At 37.7% G+C, this 15,370-nt stretch overlaps 1 protein-coding gene across 1 annotated transcript in view; it reads left to right on the top strand.

Moving 5' to 3' along the window:
• Window positions 1–3,002: 3,002 nt before the first annotated feature.
• Tnks2 (tankyrase 2) overlaps window positions 3,003–15,370 on the top strand; it is a 61,152-nt gene continuing 48,784 nt past the window's right edge. The window contains exon 1 of the mRNA XM_027939910.2: window positions 3,003–3,459. Coding sequence (XP_027795711.1) covers window positions 3,261–3,459 — 199 coding nt within the window. The 5' untranslated portion in view covers window positions 3,003–3,260. The remainder of the gene's footprint in view (window positions 3,460–15,370) is intronic.

The following is a 15,370-nucleotide window of genomic DNA, read 5'->3' as shown; positions in this document are numbered from 1 at the left end:
CCTTGATTTTGAACCTTCTTGCCTCCTTACAGTAGTAAGTGTCAATTCTTTAAACTATCCATTTTGTGGCATTTTCTCATAGCAGTCCTCAGCAAACTAGTACATTTAATTCAAGTCACCTACATGGAGTCACATACAAATAAGACAGTCACATACATGGAATCGTATGTGACTGTCTTATTTCACCTAGCATTGTATCCTTAAGATTCACTCATGTTGCCAGGTGCAGTGGCCCATACCTGTAATCCCAGTAACTCAGGAGGCAGAGGTAGAAGAACTGCAAGTTCAAGGCCAGCCTTAGCAATTTAGTGAGACCCTGTCTCAAAATAAAAATAAAGAGGTGGGCTGGGGCTGTATCTCAGCGGTAGAACACTTTCCTGGCACGTGAGAGGCACTGGGTTGGAGCCTCAGCACCACATGAAAATAAATACGTTAATTAATATTTAAAAATAAAAAGGGGTGGGAATGTGGTTCAGTCATTAAGCCCCTCTGGGCTCAATCTCTGGTACCACCACTCCCACAAAAAAAGATTCACTCATGTCATAGCATATGACAAAATTTCCATCATTTTGAGGGCTCAATAATATTTATATACGTGTGTGTGTGTTTGTGTGCTTTGCTTATTCATCCATCCATTCATGGACATTTGGGTTGTTTGTACCCCTCAGCTCTTGCAATGCTCTTATGAACATGGATGTGCAAACATCTCTTTGAGATCCTGCCTTCGATTCTTTTAGAGATATAGATACTAAGAAGTGGATTGATATCTCTATGTTTAATTTGTTTGAGGAACTACCCTATTATTTTCTATAACAGATGACAATTTTTTGATTGCACAAATTGTGCAAAAGATTCTAATTTCTCCACATTCTCACCAACACTTGTTCTCTCTTGTATTTTTTTTTTAATAGTAACTTACATCCTAATGGGTATGAGGTTATAGCTCACTGAGGTTTTGATTTGCATTTCTCTAATGATTATTTGCTATTTCAAAAAAAGTCAACTACTATCTCTCTGAAATATCATTTACATTTACCAAGATGGAAAATTAGTCTGCCAATACCAAGGGTGGGTGATAAAAAATGAAAACTCCTATATGCTGCAGATGGGTATAGACATTATTAACAATCGCTTTGAAAAACAATGTTACCTTGGAAAGTGAACATTTATATTTCCTGTAATCCTTTCTTTCAGTGTTTTTCAAAACTTGGGTCACACTTACTAGTGAGTTCTGTGATGCATTTTAAGAGTCTCAATTAGCATTTTTTAACACATAGGACAGGCAAATAGGATTTTATTATTTTAAGAAACTTTCATTGGATATAGGCTAGTGTGTTTTCTGGTTTAAGACACCAAATGCATTTCTTATACTATGAGTAGTGCATAATGTCTGAAAGCCTCCCATACTAAATTCTTGCACAGGTGTACTAGAAGAGTGGATAAGAATGTTCATAATAACAAAAAAAAAAAATTGGAAACAAACCAAATGTCCAGCAAAATTGTAAAATTGTGGTATGTTAATTTAATGCAACTCTATAAAGCAATGAAAAGAATGCATGAGTCTCACAAACTGTTAAGTGAAAAGAAATTACAAAAAAACTGATATTTTTATAAAGCTCAAAAAATAAATAAATAAATAAATAAAAGTGACCAAGCACAGTGTGGCTCAGCCTAACTACTCTATAGAGGTTTAGGCAGGAAGACCACAAGATGGAAAACAACTGGGCAATATAGCCTGACCCTGTTTCAAAAAAACAAGTAAAACTAAACAACGTGTTGTTTAGGGACACGTACATCAGAAGCAAATACATAAGTGGAAATTACTGAACAAGAAACAGTAATAAAAATTGGGAATATATTTGGCAAGTGGGTGAAATGGGGAAGAAAAACAAGAAACAATCATATTGACAATGTTCTAGTACTTTGGTGAGTTCAAATGCACCAAAATTTTGATTTATATTAAGCATTTTAAGTACATATGATTACATAACTTACATATTTATAACAACGCTCATATTTATAAAAATGCTTTTGTAAAAAGTGGACATTCTCTTCTAGCACAGCAGTGAGTCAACACTCCCAAACAAAAACTGGATTTCCTGAAAAACAGGTTAATACGATAGGGGAGAAAAGCTTGTCAGCATGCCAAAGGTCAACATGAATAGTTACGCAGGCAAAACTAATCTACTTTTTTTTTTTCTTGAGGTAAGGAAAATCTTTCACAACTATGCCTCTACATTGAGCATGAAAATAAATTAGGTGCTTTCCTTGTATTCCCTGGTCACAGAGAAAAAAAAAAAAAATCACAATTCAGAAACCTTTTCTGGAGATGTGCACGCCCAGCATATTGGCACCACTGTTGTGCCCTGTACAATATTGACTTATAGACAGGTCTTCCAGTCAGCACTAAGCACATAACTTGCTATGAAAAAGTAATTCAACAGAGCCATTCCTCTCAATTGTTACTTTAGAATTGAAATAACTTTCATCACTTTCTTGATTTCCTTTATCTTGGAGCAGTTCTTCCAAACTTGGTTCACTTTTGAAAAGTGGCTTACAAGAAACAAAAGCAGTTGCGGGGGCTGCAGGAGAGAAATACGGTAAAGAAATCCTACAGGAGAAAAGGAAGCTTAAAATACAGAAAATTTCCACCCTAACACTCCCAAAAGAATATGCAAGAACGGAGAGAAACTTCCAAGGGCTCTTTTTCAGCATATTAACAGGAAGAAAGTCATCTCGGGAAATCTGTGCCCTCTCTTTTTTTAAAGGCAATAAGCAGAGGCGCTCGGTTTCGGCCGAACCGCTGTAAAGATGGCGGTGGGACGAAGCCCCTTCTCCAGCCGCCACCTAGGACTCTCGCCTCTTATTTCCCACAAACCCCTCCGCGCGGCCCCACTCGCCCAGAGCTGCCCGGCCGGTGTCCCCGCAAGTGCGCACGCGCGGAACGACGTCACGTGAGCTCCCAGGGCTCCACCGAGCTGGCAGGAGGGGCCTTGCCAGCTTCCGCCGCCGCGTCGCTTCAGGACTCGGACGGCTGGTTCTCGCTGCTTCCGCTGCCGCGGGGCAGCCGGAGGACACCGACCGATGCTAGGGGCGCGCGGCGGCTCGGCCATGGGACTGCGCCGACTCCGGTGACAGCAGGGAGCCAAGCGGCCCAGGCCCTGAGCGCGTCTCCTCCAGGGGGCCTCGCCCTCCTGCTCGCGGGTCCGGGGCTCCTGCTGCCGTTGCTAGCGCTGCTGCTGGCGGCGGCGGCCAGGATCATGTCGGGCCGCCGCTGCGCCGGCGGCGGTGCGGCCTGCGCGAGCGCTATAACCGAGGCCGTGGAGCCGGCCGCCCGTGAGCTTTTCGAAGCGTGCCGCAATGGGGACGTGGAGCGAGTCAAGAGGCTGGTGACGCCCGAGAAGGTGAACAGCCGTGACACGGCGGGCAGGAAGTCCACCCCGCTCCACTTCGCTGCAGGTAACCCAGGCCAGCGCTGCCTCCCCTAGCTCCCGAGCCCACCTGTGCACCTCGGGCTTGCAGGCCCGAAACCACGCCGTGCTCCTCTGCCCCGACCTTTCGCTCAGGACGCTGGTCTTGGCAATCTCACTCCCATCTAAGTGGGGATTAAGGAGATTAGGGGTGGGTTAGCGTGCTGTACTCTATGGAAGTGGGCTTTTGGTGTGGGGGGGATTGGTTTGGGGGTTGGGGGCTTTATTTTCTTCTACAGTATCAACAATACCTGTACAACTTCCGGTCTTGCTACCCTGAGAGGCCCTTAACACACAAGAAAGAATGGGGAACATAGTAAATGGACCTTCTGATTTGGAAGAAATAATACTCTCAAAAATTTATCGTTATAGCAGGCTCTACTGTTAACTCTTATCAGTACGTTGAGTTAAAGTCTAGAGACCTTTGTAAAGTGCTAGGATGTAATTTATAAGTTGGTTAATTCGCTATTGAAGCAGCGTTAATTGGTTTATCAGAGTAGCTAATCATTAGCAAGTTTCCACACAGACTAGAACTGAAAAAAGCAAGTTGGAAGAACTGAGATCTGATTTAGGTTGGGTGTGGGTAGTCCTTGCAATACAGTGAAAAGATGGTGTAGGTTCTTTAGCTTGGGGCTAACTTTGTCACATTCTGAGATTTGGAGCATTTGAATTACTTTCTCTTACTGTTTATTAGATTCATTTTATGACACTAGAATGTTACATTTAATTGAAGTATTTGAAAGAGCCAGAAATGGGAATAGGACAGTCACCTTAATTCCATAAAGCCTGTATGCTTTTTTCACTTTCAGGAAAGGTTGTGACTATTTCTAACTTAAAGTGGTTGAAAATGGGAGAAATCCTCATACTTCGATAATCCTTGTATTTTATTTGGTGTATATCATGATTGTTTTAAAACATTTTTTTTTTTAAATTGGGAGATACATTTTAAAGTATCCTTGTTCTTCGGAGGCAGGAATGATGAGTGGAGGAGCTTGAGAAAGATTTCCTTGTTCTTAGACATTGCTTGTATGGTTTCTACCAATTGGAGATTTGTTTGCTTTAACCTGTTCCCATTTTAAAATGTAAATACTACCAGGAAACATGCTTTCTTGATCAATTGCACCTTTGTTCTGTTTCTCACTGCAGAGCCTTTTTAAGAGAAAAAAGCTTGGGTGGACCCATAGTTGTGAGAACTAGAAAAAACTTGTGGGCAATGGAAATAAAAGCGAGAATACTGAAGTCGTATCTCACCTCTTTAGCCATTTTGCTTTAGATTTGGGTGGTCATTACTGTCTTTCTTCAGTTAATTTGAATTGTCCTGTTTGACCATGTAGTCAACATTTAACCAACTGATTTGGCAAACTGTTACAACCAACTGATACATAATCCAAAGGGTAGTATTACTTAGATTATGTTCACTTGATCTGTGAGATAAAAATAGCCAAGGAAGATCTTAGTTGCTACCTTTCAAGAATTTGGTGTATTAGTGAGTTCATAACCTGAAAATAGTAATATTCAGAGGTGTAATGTTATGGTATTATCTTCTCACTGACCTTGTTTCTCCTCCACCGTCCCACCTTCAGTTCTCTCCCAACATTTCAATGTATCTTTTACATAGATTTTTATATTCAGATTGAAATGGAAAACTTAATATTTGAGGAACTGGTCCACTGCTCACAGTCTACTCAAATTCTCAGGTTTAGGTTATAAGATTAAGAATTGAAGTATAACCACTTTATGTTAGCCTCCCAAAATGAGTAAGACTGGAGGCTACAAAGAAGGATTCTCAAACAGAAATGCCTGATAACTATCAAAAGGAACTGCCAGAGTAGTTTTTAGTTTAAGGCCTTACAGCTATTTCTAACTTACGCAGGTAGGCTTGGTGTTTGCTAGTATGATTATCCAGCCCTGAGTAACAAGATTAAAGGTTTCTCTATTAGACACAGAGGTCATACTAGAAAAAAGATTTTGCACGATCAGATGACATTAAATTATTAAACTGTATCTTAAGAAAAAGGACATCTATAACCCTAAAAGTTAAATGTTGTGTTTACATCCCTGACAATTCTGGCAATGTGACAAATATCCTTAAAGATTTAGATGCTTAGATAGAAGCCATGTCCTCACCATGTCCTCACCTGGTTCTCTGTTACTTCCTGGTGGAAAACATTGTTAGTCTCTGTCTTTGGCATCATACTCATTGGCATATTCCTGTGCTGTGGCATTTATTGCTGCATCAATCTGGTTCCAGTACTAATGAATTCTTGTTTCTCTTATAGACCACCCATCACTCAAATGGCCCTCCAGCCTATTACTTCTCAATTGGACTTCTTTCATGGACCACTCGATAGACCCGATTTTTAAAGGGGACTCCAAACTGCTTGCCCAACATCGTCCCCTTTCAGCCTGAAGAATCCAGAACGATCTTTGCCCACTTTCCTTACAGCAGTAAGGAGTTCCCAAAATTAGAGGGGGGAATGAAGCCAGATTTAAAATTAGGTAGTCAGTGTAGTTAGGTAAATCCGGTCTAATATCGAGTGAAATCTAAAATGGAGGCCATGTTGAGAATGAATTTCCGGAAAAGTTGAGCAACTCTTGAAATGTTAATGAAGTCCCAAGAAAAGCGCTAGGCCCAAAGTCTATTCCAAAGAAATATTAATGAACAGCCCCAACAGATTTGAAGATAGCCCATCCCAAAGAAGTGTTAATGAAGTCCTTCCTGCCCAGATTACTTCTTTGGCCCACCTGTGTTCCACCCCTTGGGCCTTCCAACCTACATTCCATCACTAAAAGAACTATAAAAAGAGGAAACAACCACACTTCCACGGATTCCACCTCTTGGGTCCCCTTCTTCCTCCGGGAGAAGTCTTTTCTGCTGTCCTTTAATAAACTTCTAATTTCTACTCTAAAAAAAAATTGAAGTATAACATTTTAGCTAAAGTTTTCTAAGTCCTGCATTTAAACCAAAAGGTTAAGAAATTTTTTTTAAAGATGGCTTTGTAAACAATCTAAAAAAAAAAATAGATTAAAGAGAGGCATTTATTTTCTTTAAGTATACTCAGCTTCATTTTTCTCTTAATATTTGGAGAATACATTTCAGAAGTTGTTTTGTAACGTGATATATCAGTCATGTTAATGTATATGGAAGCATTCTGTTGGGTGCTCAACATAGGTGTTGGTACTGTGTTACTGCCTAACCAAGCAGTTACTTGTCTCCACACATTGTAAAGGAACATGGGAGGAGGGTCATTCTTTTTAAAAATCTTTTTAGCCAATTAAAGTTTGGAGATTTTATTGGTGTGGGCGCATGTTTTGTCTTTGGTTTGCTTCCCAAGGAAGAGAAGGAATGAGATGTGTGCAGACCTCAGAAAATGCAGAACAGTTTAGAAAAAATTTTGTTTTGTCTTTTCATTCAAAGAAAATCTTTCTTTGAATGAAAAGACAAAATCAGTTCCAACCCTAAGGAATTAAATTGTTAATGGAAAAGGTAATTAATATAAACAGAAATTGTTCTATTATTGTGTGTTTTTTACTAATGAACTAGATTACATATCTATAGGTAACTATGATTTAAGAAGTCATTTCTTAAGAGAAAAGTTATTCTGGAAATATATCCTTTTTCATCCACCCTCTACCTGACCCCTAACCACACACAGGATATGAAAGATTTTTTTGTGACACATCATAGAACTTGTAGAGGCAAGTTGGTGGTAGGGTGGCATTAGCTCTAATTCTACTAAAAGGAAGAATATCTGAAATTCTTGACATTGTAAGCCCCAAGAAAACAAACTTAAGTAAGAAAGACTGCTTCTCTAACTTCTGAAAAATAGGAAGTGACAGAAACTTTGGAAAAAAGACACTTAGTGCCCATTGTAGTAAAAGAAATATGGCCTTCCTTAGAATCTTAGAACCCAGAGTGAGGGCGTAGAACTCCATGGCTTAAGAATCTTAAATATTCTTTGAAGCATACACAGAAGTAATATTCAGTAATGAAAAATGTTTATTAGGTTCAAGAAATTCAAGTATATGTATGGCACAAAGATGATATGTGTAATTGGGAGAATTACAAGTTGAAAATAAACTCACATCATGAAGTCCCAGCTGGTTAATACTTGTTTTGATTGGTAGTAATATTATTGTTCCATATCCATTTAGACTGAACTTGAATTATTATATGCAGTTATATAGATTGATTACTAAAGGGAATTTTTTTTCAGAGAAGGAAAGTAGAATTAGAGTTTCTGGAACATATGCAAGCAACAGATCAGAAAACTAGGGGTACTTATTCAAGAGATGAAAAACTAGACCATGTTATTATCTTCACATATGTGGAAGAGTCAGTCATGTATGAGTGTATATGACTAGTGTGCCTACAGCAATCAAAACTAAGGACAGTAGGATAAATGTTACAAGGATTCAGACAGACTAACCATCTCAGCTGTGGAACTGGCTGGAAGTAGCCAAGCAGTAGCTAGATTGTCATCTTTCAGAGATGTTATAGAAGGGATTTCTACATTAAGTGGGCAGTTTGACTTAACAGGTCATTATCATACTGGTAACCAAAAAAGTAGAATGGTTCCTTCAAGTTTTTGACAAGTAAGGTGCTAAAGATAAATGAAATTTTTCAGGTTGCTATTTTTATCCTTCCCACAAATGATCCTATCAAAGACCTCTGAAACTCCTTCAATACCATTTCCTTTTTGACTAGGCCACCATCATATTTATGGGAGATGAACATGGTGTATCTTCTCTGCCTGTGTCTTTAATTATAGATTATTATTTTCAGAATTTTTTAATGTGAGAAATAATTAAATCATGAACAGAAAACCCCAGTATCAAGTATGATCAGTCTGTTCAAGAATTCAGAATCCTAGCCAGATTCGTTGGCACACACCTGTAATCCCAGCAGCTCAGGAGGCTGAGGCAGGAGGATCTCGAGTTCATACCCAGTCTCAGCAACATAGCGAGGCCCTAAGGAACTCAGGGAGACCCTGTCTCTAATAAAATATTAAAAAGGGCTGGAGATATGGCTGTGTGAGTAAGCACCCCTGAGTTCAATTCCTGGTATCAAAAAAAAAGAATTCAGAGTCTCTATATGACCAGTGAAGCTCCACCTCTTGTACAAGAATGGTATCCTAATTAGAATAAGTTATACTCCATGTATGTATAATATGTCAAAATACACTCTTCCTGTCGTGTATATCTAAATAGAGCCCCCAAAATCACTTTGTACCTAAATATGTACAAATATCATGTGCCAATCAAAATTTTTAATTTAAAACAATGGTATTTTCAAGAATGGCAACAATTGCTTTGCATGTATTGAGCATGGCCTACTTACTAGACAGTGTGCAAGTGCTGCATATCATCTTATTTCATTCTTATGACAACACAATTATCTATATCTAAACCATTATTAAATTTTTAGTACTGTATAATCAATCAATCTTAACGTATTTTATCACAAAGCAATGAGATAAAATATATTATTTTAGCCCTAAAGCAAGATTGACTATTGGTTCCAAAGGATTTACAAAACCAATTAATTTATGAGTAACTACCATATTATATAGTGAGATTTGATGCCTGTGAATGAGCTTCCCTGAAAATATCAGTTTCAGTCCTCACCATTATGTTTGATGTTAACATAGAAAAATTTATCACTGTGTGTCTTAATGGATTTTCAAATTTGTGATATCTCTTATTAGGCTATAAATGCCATTTGGTGTTTTGTTGTTGTTGTTTGGTTGGTCGGTTGGTTTTGGGGTTTGGTTTGTTTGTTTTTTGGGTTTTTTTTTTTTGTTTTTTTTTAAGAATTCAGAATTCTTGACACAATAAATCTCCAGCTATCTTATCAATATCTTGAGCTAAGTGGCTGGGGTAGTGGTTCAGTGGTAGAGTGCTTGCCTAGCGTGTGTGAGGCACTAGGTTTGATTCTCAATACCACATATAATAAATTAAATAAAGGTCCATTGGCAACTAAAAAATATTTTAAAAGATCTTGAGCTAAGCCATTTTATTCAGCTCTCCTTGAATCTAGAGTAGATAGTTGACTTCAATAATTAGTTTGGCATACTCTTCAGCGTTCCCCAATGCAGATTGTCAGAATTTCATCATCCTAGTGCCATGACATTATTCTTTTCTAAGTTTCTTCTTGTCTGGCCAGATACTATATATGTTCCAAGTTGAGATGGGCAAAGCCCTCTCCCTTATATTCCTCATTATACAGAATACATGTGGGAAATAGCTTTTCTGGATTTTTGTAAACTAAAGTAATTAGCAATTAAGAAATGTAAAATGACATTCCTTTGAAAAATCTGTTGAGTAGCCCCTGCTATATAAGACAAAACTGAGGCTCTTAATTATACTTTCCCCATCTCCCAGAACTCTGAAATTTTCTGTTTCATGGCATTTGTTGTTCCTTTTTGTTTCTGAACTTTTCCTCTGATAAAACTATCATCTTATATTGGGCCATTTGTATCTTCAGTGGTCTGTGCTACCTTTGGATTATAAAACGGGGATGAAAGTGGTACTAAATGAAACTTCCTCAGAGTCTAGGTTGGTTTTTTTTGTAGTGACTTCTACCTCTGTGCTTTTTGGAAGCCAATTAGATGAAAGCATATTTCCAGTATATGCTGCAAAATATGGTACTGTTAACAGTGGTCATGATTGGCAAGACAAAGACAGTTCCTGGAATTGTTGAAATTAATGACATCTGAATAATAAAGAAACTTTGACAAGATAGAAAATGAATAAATTGCTTGTCTTAGTAGTCCAAAGTCATCAACTCTATTCCCTGAGAGGGTTCTTTGTTTGCTGTTCCCAACAAAATATGAGGCTTAGATTAAACAAATATTTATCAAGCCCCACTGTTTGCTAGACATTGGCCTTGTCCCTGAGAAAACTGAAATGAACACAATACCTGTAATTAAGTGACACAGTTATTGATCAAATAAACTTTCTAAATAGACCTTCACTTCTCTGTCAGAACTTTATAGTAGATTCATACTTGATGTATGATTTCCTCAGGATTTTTAAACAGAGCAGTGTTTGACAATGAATATTGTTCTGTAATTATAAAATAAACTATAATGTGTCCTGAACATTCACGACTACCAACTTTAGGTTTCTGATTCCTTTGTAAAGAGACTCTTAGGATATGGAGATTGGCATTGACTCTTAGGATACAACTGTTCACATTTTACCTGAGCAGTGAGAACATGATCAGAATATATCCTATAAAGCTATTTCCCCCACTCAAGAATCACTGTTTTTAAGATCATAAGAATAAAGATTTCATCAAGGGATTACCTGAGAGTATGGGAAGCATCTTAACTCTTTAAGGTTTCACCAATATCCCAACAGTGAAAGATTTTTTATTTGTAAGAGCTGCCTTCTAGCTCCCTCCAAGTAATTTCCTTTAGAGCCAAAGTGTGGCTTTAAATATTCAAAAATCATCTTCTACTTATTAATGTAGCAAACTATTGCCACCTAACATAGTCCTTATGATGTGACTTTGGAAACACTGACCTCTCTCAGTTTCCAGACTGCTTTAGACATCTTAATCAGTAAGGAACCATGTTGGCATATTGTTGACAATTAGTTAACAACTAATTGGTAGTTGGATGACCTAATTGGGGAGGACAGTGTGATCAACAGTGCCCAGGTAGTGATAAAGGAAGACTGAAGTCAGGACTAATGATAACTGACTTTACTTCTACAGTGCTATTCTTAGTTTTACTTTACTCTCTGTTCTGAAAGCCTGATTTATTAATATAGCAAATGTCAACAGATATTATATACTACATACCAGGGAAGTAGTGATGATCTAGAAGATACATGACTCTTTTGTGGAAGTAAGAGATAGGTAAGAAATATTTACAAATTGTGATTCTACTGTGAACAGCAGAGACCAAAATCCCTGCTTTTATGGAGCTTGCAGTCTAGTCAAAGAGATGGGGAGACAGACTAATAAACAGTGTTAATATAGAAAATAATGTAGGTGGGCAGAATGGAATGCTTTAGATAGGATGGTCAGAGATGACCTCGTTAAGGTAGTGACATTAAACAGATTAGACAATAAGTAGAAGTGAGGCATAATATGTTCAAGGGAAGAACATTCCAAGCAGAAAGATGGCCTTTACCAAGTCCCTAGCACACTTGATAAACTAAAAGAAAGCTGGATCATAGTTGAGAAAGAGAAGAATGGTATGAAATTCAGTTAGAGAAGTGATAAAATCTATTTTATGCAAGTAACCCTGTAGGCCACAATAAAGGGTTTGAATTTTATTCTAAGAGCAACCATTTGGAGATCATGAGTTATTTTAAAAAGAGATGTATTTTGATGTCTGTTTTTGAAAGATCACTAGGGACATAAGTGGAAATGAGAGGCCTACTTAGGACACAGTTGGAATAGTTCAGGATGGAGGTAATACTGGTTGGATTCAGACAGTGTCCATGGAAATGGAGAGAAGCTGGGGAACATGTGGAGTTTGAGATGCATTTGAATTATCAAGAAGAAGGTATGTCAAGTAAACATACTGAAACTTAGGTGAAAAATCTAGACCAGAGATTTAAATTTGAAGGCTGTATATTTAGATAGTTTTTAAAGTCATAGGAGTAGATAAGATTGTATAAAAAGATAACTGAGTCTTGAGGAATTTCGGCATTTAGAAATTGGGTAGAGAAGGCAGCAACCCCCGCACCCCACCCCCGCTGGGATGCGGGGAAGATATGACATGTCCAATACTTGAACTCTTCATCCTTTGCCGTGAAGTGTGTCTTCTCCAGCTTTCCCCTTTCTCGATTGATGGCAGCCATACATCACTATAGCCAAAAACCTTGGGGTCATCCAAAACTCCTCACTCATATTCAGTGGCTCTTGTTCTCTCTCTCTCACTCCATATCTAATCCATTAGGAAACTGCTGGCTCTACCTCCAGAGTATCCAGAGTCTTAAACTTACCACTATTCTGACAAGTACCGTGAGATTATGGTCTAAGCCACTGTAAGCTCTCACGTGCTTTTACCCATAACCTTCTACAATCTATTCCAAGAGTAGTCAGAGTAATGTAAGTTATGTCATGTAATTTATCAGCTCAGAACCCTGTGGTGACTCTCCATTTTCCTCAGTTTAAAAAATGAAATTCTTACAGTGATCTTCAAGCCTCTTAATCTGTTGTCCTTATCTGGTCCTCATCACTTCTAACCTCATCTCCTATGCTATCTCTTTCTCTCTCTACTCTAGCCACTCTGGCTTTATTACTGTTGGCCAGCAAGGCTAACTCCCTCATCTTTTTTAAGCTTTTGATCAACTGCTACCATCTCAGCAAAGATGTCTAGTCAAGTAAAGACAGGTGTGTCCCTTGGATTTGGCAATGTGGAGATTATAAGTGACCTTATTGAAAGAAGTTGTAAGGAAGAAGCAAAGCCAATCAAATTTGGGAAAATAGAGCGGGGAATAATATAGATTGGGTTATGTGAAGGAGCAGAGAAATGGTAAAGTGACTTTAGGGAGAATACTTTTTATAAAATGAAAGGGATTGGAACATGTTAAAACATTGAATATAGGAATGATTTAGTTAGAGACAGGGAGAGGTGGTGTTCTCTAGTCAACTTCATTAATATTTATGTATGATTCAAATACTGTCTGTATGTTCATGACCAAAAAGTGTCTCCAGGCTCAGACCAGTTTCTCCAAATTAGCATCCACAGAACTTACTACTTACTAGACATTTGTCCTACAAATGCTTCAAATTTAAGCATTTCCAAAACCAAATATTATCCCACAAAACTTCCTGTTTTATTCTGAATTTTATGGATCTGATAGTCATCTGCAGCTTCTTTCCTTTCATCAAATAAATCACTGTGTTCTACCAATTTTCTCTTCTCTCTCTTTAGATACTCTTAGCAACATTGTATGAAATTATAAAAGACTGGAAATAACCTAATTATGCATGAGAATGGAACTAGTTAGCTTTTGATTCTTCCAATAAACAATATGTACTACTAGTAGTGATTTCTAGGATATTACTACATTTTTCTTTAAAAGAAAGGAGCAAACAGTATCTTTTTAAAAATTAGTAGGTGTTTGCTTATACATATATAAAATAATTTTGGAAATATAAGCAAAAGAAAATCAGAATGAAGGGAACTGGGAGGTTCGGAATAGGAATTGAGAAGAAGGCTTCATAGTATCCCCTTTTATCAACCATGTGAATATACCTATTCTGTTTACATGAACAGTGTGAATGAGACAACAAATCAGTGTCAGTTTTGACCCTTATCATCCATCACATGGACTATGGCAGTGGCTATCTAAAATCTTAAGGACCAGACCTTACTACTACTTTCTCTTCGCATTTTACCCATTTATCCACACAATCACCAAGGTTATCTTTCTTTTAAAAAGAAAGGAGGCAAAAAAGCCAACTTAACAAAGTAGACTATTCTGAACAAGCCTTTGTAAATACTAATGTGTTGTGGGAATGTTTTTCCAACTGTTCCTAAGAGGTGGCTCAAAGATAACAGGGATATTTAGATATTTTCTTTTAAGTCTGAAAAAGAAGGGTATTCATTTCGTTAATTTGAACTTCATGAGTACCAGCTGAGTACCAGCATTAGCTATTTAACAGTAAAGATAACATAAACATGCATTGAAATTATAAATAAGATTTCATTGAAATCTTCTGTCTGAAGAACACCAGTCCATGGAACAGAGTCCATACACCTCCTTAGCATGACAAAAGGTTCTTTCTGATTGGCATGTACCTATTTTAGCATTCTGTGCCATGACTATTATGAAGGATTTGCTCCTTCATACCTCCTTTCCCAGGTACTTTTTGTTTTTCTTCCTGCTTAACCTGTAATGTCTTGCCCTTAAATTGTGAGCTTTTTTTTTCTCTCTCTCTTTCTTTTAGTTGTCAATGGACCTTTACTTTATTTATTTACATGCCGTCCTGAGAATCAAACCCAGTGCCTCACACATGCTAGGCGAGCTCTCTATCGCTGAGCCACAACCCCAGCCCCAATTGTGAGCTTTTTAAAAGGAGAGACAAGGATACGAGGATACTCATCTTTGTGGGCACAGAGCCTAACAAGATTAAAACAAAGTTAATCTTTTTAACCATCTTTAACTCCTCAGTTGCAACCAATGTCCTGTCAACCCAAGAAGTCTATACCATTGTTTTTTCATCCATTCCCATGCTAGTCATTTTAGGACTACATTCAGGGTTGAGGATTTAAGAATATTCTTCTTTTCCTCTCCCTCAGCCCATAGACAAACCTCTCTCTGCTTTAACTTCTGCCTGGGATCCTTTTCATTTCATGATTAACACTAAAAGGATATTAAGTATTAATATATGAAAATGGTAAGAAAATTGAGTTTACCATGCTCTTCTTTTATTTGGTTGGGGGTGTGGCTTTTGAGCAAAACTATGGAACATTAAGTAGCTAAAGGAGGACTCCTGTCTGGGAAGAAGTTGCTTATGTTGTGCAAGTGGCAGGTTAAGGGCTCTTTTGAAAACATCTGATTTGATTCTTTTTTTAGTGTCACCTTTTCTTACTACAAAGACAAATATAACCTATGAGCGGATCTTGTCTTACTGCTATCTCATAGTCCCCCACAAAAACATTTTATGAGACAGATGTGGGAAAGAATTCTAGTAAGAGTTAGTTTTGTCACTATTTCATAATGTAGTGGTTTATATACTTAAGTTATACACTTTGAACATGTGAAAATATGTGTACACTAAATATGCAGAAATCTTTATTTACAATTTGAATCCTTATAAAGCTATTTAGCTTTTGGTCAGTTATTTTGTAATCTTTCTCTGAAGATGATAGTAGCACCAACTAAGGCACTACTGCTGTACCACAGGCTACTTAGCAGTGCTACCCTTT

The sequence above is a fragment of the Marmota flaviventris genome, chromosome 4, assembly GCF_047511675.1.
Source record: "Marmota flaviventris isolate mMarFla1 chromosome 4, mMarFla1.hap1, whole genome shotgun sequence".
NCBI lineage: Eukaryota > Metazoa > Chordata > Mammalia > Rodentia > Sciuridae > Marmota > Marmota flaviventris.
The sequence above is the reverse complement of the archived record's forward strand: the minus strand, read 5'-3'. Positions and strand labels throughout refer to the sequence as shown.